Below are 13,381 nucleotides of genomic sequence, written 5' to 3'. Positions count from 1 at the left end.
TTATCAATACTGACGTCTCCCTACAGTATATTTGCACTTCTACCTTGAGGGTTGAATCATCGTACACCACAACCACCTGACAGGTTGATGGCAATATTTGTTTGAACGTATCGTTATCGCCAGCTGATTAGTCAGTACTTGTGACCTTATAGAATGACCAGATATTGCCAACCTAGATATTGATTGACTTAACCATAATTTTTAGTTCATAATTGATTAATTCATAACATGTAAGATTATAAATACTGGTAAATCTGGAGGGTCTGGTAAATTTAGGTTGATGCTGAGTTACCAAATAGTCTTCATTTAAAGAGAATATACTTTTAGATATGATTAAGCTATAAGATTTTTTTGGGGAGTATTCTCATCTATTGTATAGTTGGTTTTACCTAATGCATAGTTACTTAGCAAGTTATAAAAATGGATGGATAATGCCTTACCTGCATCAGACAGCAGAAACATTAACACAGTTATCAGTTATTCAGTTCGATGCAGGCTCTCTCTTGCCACTATTCCTCTTGTCGTATTTCACTGGATTCGTAGTCATTATCTATATACTTTGGTGAACAGTGTATCTCTTTTAGTTTTTATTCGTTTCATACGAAAATGATTTCCCGTACACCATAATATTCATATTGATATAAAATATCAAACATTACGACGGCAATGTTGTGTTCGATAACTTCACGGTAGATATATATATCATAAATATGAACTGAAATCTGATTTGATGTCTATACTAAAGTGAAGTAGCAAACAGAAGTACAAATGTTAGCGTTCAGAGTACACTGTCAATATGAGGACTTAGTTAAAAATAGCAATTTTTTCAAGGTATGAGCAACTCGTGTAGTGGGCAGGTCGCTGGACAGTTCTTGAGTACGCAGCATAAGACAGGAACGTAAGACGAGGTGACAACAGTGTTCCTGTTGCTACGTTGTGTTACTGTTGTTGTCTGCAAAGTGCTCTCAGGTTACACAGAAATGGAGGAAGATCTTGAGTTAAAGACGTAAGTAAATAGGGGGTGGGAAAATCAGACCATCACAGTGATTGCGAAAGCGCTAGCCTAGTCCATTGTGACAGTGACTCCTGAAACCGTTAAGTGGCTATCCAGTACAAGTCACTTAACAGCTGACAGTCGTGGGTTGTCTAAGCTAGATTACTGGTTTAGCTGGACAACTGGCAAAGCGTGGTCAAAGCAGCAGCTTCCATCACCTGACTGCGGTCCTCTGATACCTACAAGCAGAAGCATTATGTGAAACCATCCGGGACGTCTATCCTTGTTACGGGTTTTCGTTCCGTGGCGCCTGTTACGCTGAGAAATGTCCTCCGGGAATAGCGTAAAAGCCACTGTTGGTATGTCGGGTGCCAACCTAAGCCAAGGGAAAGCGACTGACGACTGTGGAAGACTAGGGAGTCTGATAATGTTACGCCATACAGACTCAGTTACACATGCGTAATGCCTGCCCACACACACACACACACAAAATGCGCTCTAAGCATACATGAACCGTGCTCATTTACTTAGGCTTATGGGACATGCATATAGGAATACAAACGCACCCTTAAACATTCGTTTTCAAGCACGTACACATACACATAAAGACACACATGCACATTGATAGCGAGTGAGTAAAACAGACCTTTAGATGTAAATCTGGTGAAAGGGGCAGCTGCTGGTATGTTTCATCACTGTCTTTTGGAGGCGAGGGTGAAGGTTTGTAGGGGTTTTCTGAAAAGTGGAAACGATGTTGATGCGAAGAGAGTGGTTAGAGTGAGTAAGCTTGGAAAAGTGACTTGTGTGAAGGAACACCAGGAGAGATTGAGTATATAGTGGGTAAAGGTGAGAGTAAATGAAGCGAGGGGAGTGGGTTAGGAATGCATGGTATTTAAGGAAGCAGTGATGGCATGTACAAGAGATTCATGTGGCCTGAGAAAGGTGGGATGTGGGCAGATTAGAAAGGGTAGTAAAAGCTGGAATGAAGTAAAGTTGCTAGTTGAAAGAGAGAAAAAGAGGCTTTTGGGCGATACTAGCAAGGAAGTTGTGGAAAGCGGAAAGAGGTCAAGAAGGAGGAGCAGGGGTTGAAAAAGATGGCAAAAGAGTGTTGAGTTGAGTGGATATCAGTAAACTTTAGGGAGAATAAAGTGTTTTGGAAGGTTAATAATGTGCGAAAAACTAAGATAAACAGAAACATCGGTGAAGGGGATAGAAAAGGGGAATTAGTAATAGGTAGTAATGGAGCGAGTATTTTGAGAGACTGTTGATGTGTTTGATGTAAGGTGTTTGGGTCTGTGTGTTATGCGAAGTGAGAGAATGATGGAGAGTAGTTTAGTAAGGAGAGAAGAGACGGTCAGAGCCTTGCGTAAGATGAAATGTAGCAAGGTGACTGTGTTGTTGACTGGTTGGTAAAGATTTTCATTTTATGCATGGATCATGGTGCGGTGCCTGAGGATTGATGTATAGTGCTAGAGTATAAAGGCAAGGGGGATGAAGGTGAGTTTTCAAACTACAGAGGTATAACTTTTTCGAGAGTACCTGATAAGTTTTATGGGAGACATTTATTGGAAGGGTGAAGGCATGTACAGAGCATCAGAATGGGGAGGAGCAGTGTGATTTCAGAAGTGGTAGAGGATGTGTGAATCAGGTGTCTGTTTTAAAGAATTTTTCATACATATTCGCCATTTCCCACGTTAGCGAGGTATCATTAAGAACAAAGGCCTGAGCCTAAGAGGGAATCCTCATTTGCCCCCTTCTCTGTTTCTTCTTTTGGAAACGTACAAACTGGAGGGAAGGATTTTCTGCCCCCCCCCCCCCCCTTCCTTCCCTTTTAGTCACCTTTACGACACGCAGGGAAAACGTTGGAAGTATTCTTTATTCCCTATCCCAGGGATAAAAAATATGGGTAAGAAATACTTGCAGAAACAGATGGATTTGTATGTGGCATTTATAGTTTGAAGAAAGCATATGATGATGTGGATAGAGATGCGTTGCGGAAGGTCTTAAGAATATATGGTGTGGGGAGTAAGCTGCTAGAAGCAGTGAGAAGTGTTTGTAGGGTGTAAAGCATGTGTACGAGTAGGAAGACAGTAGAGTGGATGTTTCCAAATGATATTGGCTCGTGGCAAGGTTGTTTAATGTCGCCATGGTTATTCAATTTGTTTAGAGAGAAGGGCGGATATGAGGTTTCTGAGGTAGGAGAGGTCCCGAGGAGTATTTCAGTTCTTATTTGCTGATGATAGAGGACTGGTGGCTGTTTCGCGTGCGAAAAAAGAGTAAATGTAAATTAAAGCAAGTAGATGTAAATTAGATGTACATGTAAATTAAATCTAAATTAAAGCAGGAATATTGGGTTCAGCAGGGTGAAGGGACAGGTTAGTCTAAGTAAAGAGAACTTAGAAGAAGTGAAGTGTTTTAGATACCTAGGAATGGATACGGCATCGAATGGAACCATTGAAGAGGAGGTGAGTCATTGAATGGTTGAGGGGGTGAAGTTTTTGGCAGCGCTGAAAAACGTGTGAAACGGGAAAATGTTACTTGGTTAGGTGAAAACATTAGGTAAGTTTGAAGATATAGTTGACCCATTATTATCATACCGATGCGAGGCATGAACTATGGATAAGGCTTTGTGAAGGAGTACGGATGTGTTGGAAATGAAATGTTTGAGGACAATATGTGGTGTGTGGTGGTTTGATTGAGTAACGAAAAAGTAAGAGGAAGGTGTGGTAATAAAAACAGTGTAGTTGAGAGAGCAGAAGAGGGTATGTTGAAATGGTTTGGACGTATTGAGAGAATGAGTGTATGGGTGAAGGGAGCAAGAAGTGGGAGACTAATTCGCGGTGGAAGGATGGAGTGAAAAATATTTTGAGCGATTGAAAACTAAACATGCAGGAGGGTGAAAGGCATTCAAATGATAGAGTGAACTGGAACGATGTGGTATACTAGGATCAACTTGCTGTCAGTGGACTGAACCAGGGCATGCGAAGCGTTCACTCATACACACACACACACACACACACACACACATATATATATATATATATAATATATATATATATATATATGTGTGTGTGTGTGTGTGTGTGTATATATATATACGAACAAAGTGCACATGAACGAGCACCTTCATAGACCATACAAACCTCTAGCAGCCAGGATCGAACCCGGGACCCCTCTGCAACAGGCGGGAATGCTACCCCTAGGCCATGGGCTTGGCAAACAGTAAATAACAATTCAAATGCTGTGTACTCGAATACTCTTCGTCTCACGTTGGTGAGCAACGGGGTCTACACCGGTAATTTCCCAACAGGCGCACATAGCCAGCAGATAGCATTTTAACGAACCTAACTGTACAATGCGGAGGTATATGAATACGAACAAAGTGCATATGAACGCGCACCTTCATAGAGCATACAAAGCTCCAATATATATATATATATATATATATATATATATATATATATATATATATATATATATATATATATATATATATATATATATATACCATCCAAACCATGAAAGCCGGCAGGGCAGCAGGTTTCGATGGTATTGCAGTGGAATTTATTAAAAAAGGGGTGACTGTATTATTGACTGGTTGGTAAGGTTATTTAATGTATGTATGACTCATGGTGAGGTGTCTGAGGATTGGCGGAATGCGTGCATAGTGCCATTGTACAAAGGCAAAGGGGATAAGGGTCAATGCTCAAATTTCAGAGGTATAAGTTTGTTGAGTATTCCTGGTAAATTATATGGGAGGGTATTGATTGAGAGGGTGAGGGCATGTACAGAGCATCAGATTGGGGAAGAGCAGTGTGGTTTCAGAAGTGGTAGAGGATGTGTGGATCAGGCGTTTGCTTTGAAGAATGTATGTGAGAAATACTTAGAAAAGCAAATGGATTTGTATGTAGCATTTATGGATCTGGAGAAGGCATATGATAGTTGATAGAGATGCTCTGTGGAAGGTATTAAGAATATATGGTGTGGGAGGCAAGTTGTTAGAAGCAGTGAAAAGGTTTTATCGAGGATGCAAGGCATGTGTACGTGTAGGAAGAGAGGAAAGTGATTGGTTCTCAGTGAATGTAGGTTTGCGGCAGGGTTGTGTGATGTCTTCATGGTTGTTTGATTTGTTTTTGGATGGGGTTGTTAGGAGGTGAATGCAAGAGTTTTGGAAAGAGGGGCAAGTATGAAGTCTGTTGTGGATGAGACAGCTTGGGAAGTGAGTCAGTTGTTGTTCGCTGATGATACAGTGCTGATGGCTGATACATGTGAGAAACTGCAGAAGCTGGTGACTGAGTTTGGTAAAGTGTGTGGAAGAAGTAAGTTAAGGGTAAATGTGAATAAGAGCAAGGTTATTAGGTACAGTAGGGTTGAGGGTCAAGTCAATTGGGAGGTAAGTTTGATTGGAGAAAAACTGGAGGAAGTAAAGTGTTTTAGATATATGGGAGTGGATCTGGCAGCGGATGGAACCATGGAAGCGGAAGTGGATCATAGGGTGGGGGAGGGGGCGAAAATCCTGGGAGCCTTGAAGAATGTGTGGAAGTCGAGAACATTATCTCGGAAAGCAAAAATGGGTATGTTTGAAGGAATAGTGGTTCCAACAATGTTGTATGGTTGCGAGACGTGGGCTATGGATAGAGTTGTGCGCAGGAGGGTGGATGTGCTGGAAATAAGATGTTTGAGGACAATATGTGGTGTGAGGTGGTTTGATTAAGTAACGTAAGGGTAAGAGAGATGTGTGGAAATAAAAAGAGCGTGGTTGAGAGAGCAGAAGAGGGTGTTTTGAAATGGTTTGGGCACATGGAGAGAATGAGTGAGGAAAGATTGACCAAGAGGATATATGTGTCGGAGGTGGAGGGAACGAGGAGAAGTGGGAGACCAAATTGGAGGTGGAAAGGTGGAGTGAAAAAGATTTTGTGTGATCGGGGCCTGAACATGCAGGAGGGTGAAAGGAGGGCAAGGAATAGAGTGAATTGGATCGATGTGTTATACCGGGGTTGACGTGCTGACAGTGGATTGAATCAGGGCGTGTGAAGCGTCTAGGGTAAACCATGGAAAGCTGTGTAGGTATGTATATTTGCGTGTGTGGACGTGTATGTATATACATGTGTATGGGGGTGGGTTGGGCCATTTCTTTCGTCCGTTTCCTTGCGCTACCTCGCAAACGCGAGGTATATATATATATATATATATATATATATATATATATATATATATATATATATATATATTATCCCTGGGGATAGGGGAGAAAGAATACTTCCCACGTATTCCCTGCGTGTCGTAGAAGGCGACTAAAAGGGAAGGGAGCGGGGGGCTGGAAATCCTCCCCTCTCAATTTTTTTTTTAATTTTCCAAAAGAAGGAACAGAGAAGGGGGCCAGGTGAGGATATTCCCTCAATGGCCCAGTTCTCTGTTCTTAACGCTACCTCGCTAACGCGGGAAATGGCGAATAGTTTGAAAAAAAAAAAAAAAAAAAAAATATATATATATATATATATATATATATATATATATATATATATATATATATATATATATATATATATTTATATATGAATATATATATCCCTGGGGATAGGGGAGAAAGAATACTTCCCACGTATTCCCTGCGTGTCGTAGAAGGCGACTAAAAGGGAAGGGAGCGGGGGGCTGGAAATCCTCCCCTCTCGTTTTTCTTTTCTTTTTTTCCAAAAGAAGGAAGAGAGAAGGGGGTCAGGTGAGGATATTCCCTCAAAGGCCCAGTCCTCTGTTCTTAACGCTACCTCGCTATCGCGGGAAATGGCGAATAGTATGAAAAAAAAAAAGAATATATATATATAAATATATATAATATATATATATATATATATATATATATATATATATATATATATATATATATATATATATATATATATATATATATTATCCTGGGGATAGGGCAGAAAGAATACTTCCCACGTATTGCCTGCGTGTCGTACAAGGCGACTAAAAGGGGAGGGAGCGGGGGCTGGAAATCCTCCTATCTTGTTATTTTTTTTAATTTTCCAAAAGAAGGGACAGAGAAGAGGGCCAGGTGAGGATATTGCCTCAGAGGCCCAGTCCGCTGTTCTTAACGCTACCTTGCTAACGCGGGAAATGGCGAATACTTTGAAAGAAAAAAAATATATATATATATACATATATATATATATATATATATATATATATATATATGTGTGTGTGTGTGTGTGTGTGGATGTAAGCAAAATGAGAAAAAAGGAGAGATAGGTAGCATGTTTGAGGAAAGGAACCTGGATGTTTTGGCTCTGAGTGAAACGAAGCTCAAGGGTACAGGGGAAGAGTGGTTTGGGAATGTCTTGGGAGTAAAGTCAGGGGTTAGTGAGAGGACAAGAGCAAGGGAAGGAGTAGCACTACTCCTGAATCAGGAGTTGTGGGAGTATGTGATAGAGTGTAAGAAAGTGAATTCTAGATTGATATGGGTAAAACTGAAAGTTGATGGAGAGAGATGGGTGATTATTGGTGCATATGCACCTGGGCATGAGAAGAAAGACCATGAGAGGCAAGTGTTTTGGGAGCAGCTGAATGAGTGTGTTAGTGGTTTTGATGCACAAGACCGGGTTATAGTGATGGGTGATTTGAATGCAAAGGTGAGTAATGTGGCAGTTAAGGGAATAATTGGTATTCATGGAGTGTTCAGTGTTGTAAATGGAAATGGTGAAGAGCTTGTAGATTTGTGCTGAAAAAGGACTGGTGATTGAGAATACCTGGTTTAAAAAGTGAGATATACATAAGTATACGTATGTAAGTAAGAGAGATGGCCAGAGAGCGTTACTGGATTACGTGTTAATTGATAGACGCACGAAAGAGAGACTTTTGGATGTTAATGTGCTGAGAGGTGCAACTGGAGGGATGTCTGATCATTATCTTGTGGAGGCGAAGGTGAAGATTTGTATGGGTTTTCAGAAAAGAAGAGAGAATGTTGGGGTGAAGAGAGTGGTGAGAGTAAGTGAGCTTGGGAAGGAGACTTGTGTGAGGAAGTACCAGGAGAGACTGCGTACAGAATGGAAAAAGGTGAGAACAAAGGAGGTAAGGGGAGTGGGGGATGAATGGGATGTATTTGGGGAAGCAGTGATGGCTTGCGCAAAAGATGCTTGCGGCATGAGAAGTGTGGGAGGTGGGTTGATTAGAAAAGGTAGTGAGTGGTGGGATGAAGAAGTAAGATTATTAGTGAAAGAGAAGAGAGAGGCATTTGGACAATTTTTGCAGGGAAAAAATGCAAATGAGTGGGAGAGGTATGAAAAAAAGAGGCAGGAGGTCAAGAGAAAGGTGCAAGAGGTGAAAAAGAGGGCAAATGAGAGTTGGGGTGAGAGAGTATCATTAAATTTTATGGATAATAAAAAGATGTTTTGGAAGAAGCTAAATAAAGTGCGTAAGACAAGGGAGCAAATGGGAACTTCAGTGAAGGGTGCTAATGGGGAGGTGATAACAAGTAGTGGTGATGTGAGAAGGAGATGGAGTGAGTATTTTGAAGGTTTGTTGAATGTCTTTGATGATAGAGTGGCAGATATATTGTGTTTTGGTCGAGGTGGTGTGCAAAGTGAGAGGGTTAGAGAAAATGATTTGGTAAATAGAGAAGAGGTAGTAAAAGCTTTACGGAAGATGAAAGCCGGCAAGGCAGCAGGATTGGATGGTATTGCAGTGGAATTTATATAAAAAGGGGGTGACTGTACTGTTGACTGGCTGGTAAGGTTATTTAATGTATGTATGATTCATGATGAGGTGCCTGAGGATTGGCGGAATGCTTGCATAGTGCCATTGTACAAAGGCAAAGGGGATAAGAGTGAGTGCTCAAATTACAGAGGTATAAGTTTGTTGAGTATTCCTGGTAAATTATATGGGAGGGTGTTGATTGAGAGGGTGAAGGCATGTACAGGGCATTAGATTGGGGAAGAGCAGTGTGGTTTCAGAAGTGGTAGAGGTTGTGTGGATCAGGTGTTTGCTTTGAAGAATGTATCTGAGAAATACTTAGAAAAACAAATGGATTTGTATGTAGCATTTATGGATCTGGAGAAGGCATATGATAGAGTTGATAGAGATGCTCTGTGGAAGGTTTTAAGAATATATGGTGTGGGAGGCAAGTTGTTAGAAGCAGTGAAAAGTTTTTATCGAGGATGTAAGGCATGTGTACGTGTAGGAAGAGAGGAAAGTGATTGGTTCTCAGTGAATATGGGTTTGCGGCAGGGGTGTGTGATGTTTCCGTGCTTGTTTAATTTGTTTATGGATAGGGTTGTTAGGGAGGTGAATGCAAGAGTTTTGGAAAGAGGGGCAAGTATGAAGTCTGTTGTGGATGAGAGAGCTTGGGAAGTGAGTCAGTTGTTGTTCGCTGATGATACAGCGCTGGTGGCTGATTCATGTGAGAAACTGCAGAGGCTGGTGACTGAGTTTGGTAAAGTGTGTGAAAGAAGAAATTTAAGAGTAAATGTGAATAAGAGCAAGGTTATTAGGTACAGTAGGGTTGAGGGTCAAGTCAATTGGGAGGTAAGTTTGAATGGAGAAAAACTGGAGGAAGTAAAGTGTTTTAGATATCTGGGAGTGGATTTGGCAGCGGATGGAACCATGGAATCGGAAGTGAATCATAGGGTGGGGGAGGGGGCGAAAATTCTGGGAGCCTTGAAAAATGTTTGGAAGTCGAGAACATTATCTCGGAAAGCAAAAATGGGTATGTTTGAAGGAATAGTGGTTCCAACAATGTTGTATGGTTGCGAGGCGTGGGCTATGGATAGAGTTGTGCGCAGGAGGGTGGATGTGCTGGAAATGAGATGTTTGAGGACAATATGTGGTGTGAGGTGGTTTGAGCGAATAAGTAATGTAAGGGTAAGAGAGATGTGTGGAAATAAAAAGAGTGTGGTTGAGAGAGCAGAAGAGGGTGTTCTGAAACGGTTTGGTCACATGGAGAGAATGAGTGAGAAGAGATTGACCAAGAGGATATATGTGTCGCAGGTGGAGGGAATGAGGAGAAGTGGGAGACCAAATTGGAGGTGGAAAGATGGAGTGAAAAAGATTTTCTGTGATCGGGGGGGCCTAAACATGCAGGAGGATGAAAGGCGTGCAAGGATTAGAGTGAATTGGAACGATGTGGTATATCGGGGTCGACGTGCTGTCAATGGATTTAACCAGGGCATGTGAAGCGTCTGGGGTAAACCATGGAAAGTTGTGTGGGGCCTGGATGTGAAAAGGGAGCTGTGGGTTCGTGCATTATTACATGACAGCTAGAGACTGAGTGTGAACGAATGGGGCCTTTGATGTCTTTTCCTAGCGCTACCTCGCCCACATGAGGGGGGAGGGGGTTGTTATTCCATGTGTGGCGAGGTGGCGATGGGAACAAATAAAGGCAGACAGTATGAATTATGTACATGTGTATATATGTATATGTCTGTGTGTGTATATATATGTGTACACTGAGATGTATAGGTATGTATATTTGCGTGTGTGGACGTGTATGTATATACATGTGTATGTGGGCGGGTTGGGCCATTCTTTCGTCTGTTTCCTTGTGCTACCTCGCTAACGCGGGAGACAGCGACAAATCAAAATGAAAAAAAAAATTATATATATATATACATATATATATATATATATATATATATATATATATATATATATATATATATATTAGGTACAGTAGGTTGAGGGTCAAGTCAATTGGGAGGTGAGTTTGAATGGAGAAAAACTGGAGGAAGTGAAGTGTTTTAGATATCTGGGAGTGGATCTGGCAGCGGATGGAACCATGGAAGCGGAAGTGGATCATAGGGTGGGGGAGGGGGCGAAAATCCTGGGGGCGTTGAAGAATGTGTGGAAGTCGAGAACATTATCTCGGAAAGCAAAAATGGGTATGTTTGAAGGAATAGTGGTTCCAACAATGTTGTATGGTTGCGAGGCGTGGGCTATGGATAGAGTTGTGCGCCGGAGGATTGATGTGCTGGAAATGAGATGTTTGAGGACAATGTGTGGTGTGAGGTGGTTTCATCGAGTGAGTAACGTAAGGGTAAGAGAGATGTGTGGAAATAAAAAGAGCGTGGTTGAGAGAGCAGAAGAGGGTGTTTTGAAGTGGTTTGGGCACATGGAGAGGATGAGTGAGGAAAGATTGACCAAGAGGATATATGTGTCGGAGGTGGAGGGAACAAGGAGAAGAGGGAGACCAAATTGGAGGTGGAAAGATGGAGTGAAAAAGATTTTGTGTGATCGGGGCCTGAACATGCAGGAGGGTGAAAGGAGGGCAAGGAATAGAGTGAATTGGAGCGATGTGGTATACCGGGGTTGACGTGCTGTCAGTGGATTGAAGCAGGGCATGTGAAGCGTCTGGGGTAAACCATGGAAAGCTGTGTAGGTATGTATATTTGAGTGTGTGGACGTATGTATATACATGTGTATGGGGGGGGTTGGGCCATTTCTTTCGTCTGTTTCCTTGCGCTACCTCGCAAACGCGGGAGACAGCGACAAAGTATAATAAATAAATAAAAAATATAAATATATATATATATATATATTGGAAAGGATCACAATTTTGCGCGTGATCAAGATATTCCCATGAGTAAACGGGGAAAATGAGACACGATAAGTTTCCATGTGCACTTTCGTGTAATAATCACATCATCAGCGGAGACACAAGAGAGAAATATAACAGTCAGTTGATATACATCGAAGAGACGAAGCTAGGACGCCATTTGCTAAACATGCGATTGTCCAAGATAGACGATGTGATATGATTATTACACGAAAGTGTACTTGGGAAGTTATCGTGTTTCATTTTCCCCGTGGAGAAAGAATATTTCCACGTATTCCCTGCGTGTCGTAGAAGGCGACTAAAAGGAGAGGGAGCGGGGGCTGGAAACCTCCCCTCTTGTGTTTTTAGTTGTCCATTCTATGAAGGTGCGCGCTCATGTGCACTTTGTTCGTATATATATATATATATATATATATATATATTTTTTTTTTTTTTTTTTTTTTTTTATACTTTGTCGCTGTCTCCCGCGTTTGCGAGGTAGCGCAAGGAAACAGACGAAAGAAATGGCCCAACCCCCCCCCATACACATGTACATACACACGTCCACACACGCAAATATACATACCTACACAGCTTTCCATGGTTTACCCCAGACGCTTCACATGCCTTGATTCAATCCACTGACAGCACGTCAACCCCGGTATACCACATCGCTCCAATTCCCTCTATTCCTTGCCCTCCTTTCACCCTCCTGCATGTTCAGGCCCCGATCACACAAAATCTTTTTCACTCCATCTTTCCACCTCCAATTTGGTCTCCCTCTTCTCCTCGTTCCCTCCACCTACGACACATATATCCTCTTGGTCAATCTTTCCTCACTCATTCTCTCCATGTGACCAAACCATTTCAAAACACCCTCTTCTGCTCTCTCAACCACGCTCTTTTTATTTCCACACATCTCTCTTACCCTTACGTTACTTACTCGATCAAACCACCTCACACCACACATTGTCCTCAAACATCTCATTTCCAGCACATCCATCCTCCTGCGCACAACTCTATCCATAGTCCATGCCTCGAAACCATACAACATTGTTGGAACCACTATTCCTTCAAACATACCCATTTTTGCTTTCCGAGATAATGTTCTCGACTTCCACACATTCTTCAAGGCTCCCAGAATTTTCGCCCCCTCCCCCACCCTATGATCCACTTCCGCTTCCATGGTTCCATCCGCTGCCAGATCCACTCCCCGATATCTAAAACACTTCACTTCCTCCAGTTTTTCTCCATTCAAACTCACCTCCCAATTGACTTGACCCTCAACCCTACTGTACCTAATAACCTTGCTCTTATTCACATTTACTCTTAACTTTCTTCTTTCACACACTTTACCAAACTCAGTCACCAGCTTCTGCAGTTTCTCACTTGAATCAGCCACCAGCGCTGTATCATCAGCGGACAACAACTGACTCACTTCCCAAGCTCTCTCATCCCCAACAGACTTCATACTTGCCCCTCTTTCCAAAACTCTTGCATTCACCTCCCTAACAACCCCATCCATAAACAAATCAAACAACCATGGAGACATCACACACCCCTGCCGCAAACCTACATTCACTGAGAACCAATCACTTTCCTCTCTTCCTACACGTACACATGCCTTACATCCTCGATAAAAACTTTTCACTGCTTCTAACAACTTGCCTCCCACACCATATATTCTTAATACCTTCCACAGAGCATCTCTATCAACTCTATCATATGCCTTCTCCAGATCCATAAATGCTACATACAAATCCATTTGCTTTTCTAAGTACTTCTCACATACATTCTTCAAAGCAAACACCTGATCCACACATCCTCTACCACTTCATATATATATATATATATATATA

At 41.8% G+C, this 13,381-nt stretch overlaps 1 protein-coding gene across 1 annotated transcript in view; it reads left to right on the top strand.

Annotated features, from left to right (window-relative positions):
- Nucleotides 1-848: 848 nt before the first annotated feature.
- The window catches only part of LOC139747999 (equilibrative nucleoside transporter 1-like), a 165,672-nt gene continuing 153,139 nt past the window's right edge, over nucleotides 849-13,381 (top strand). The window contains exon 1 of the mRNA XM_071660545.1: nucleotides 849-1,006. Coding sequence (XP_071516646.1) covers nucleotides 981-1,006 — 26 coding nt within the window. The 5' untranslated portion in view covers nucleotides 849-980. The remainder of the gene's footprint in view (nucleotides 1,007-13,381) is intronic.

Source organism: Panulirus ornatus, chromosome 71, assembly GCF_036320965.1.
Source record: "Panulirus ornatus isolate Po-2019 chromosome 71, ASM3632096v1, whole genome shotgun sequence".
Classification (NCBI taxonomy): domain Eukaryota; kingdom Metazoa; phylum Arthropoda; class Malacostraca; order Decapoda; family Palinuridae; genus Panulirus; species Panulirus ornatus.
This window is presented reverse-complemented; position numbering and strand designations above follow the sequence as displayed.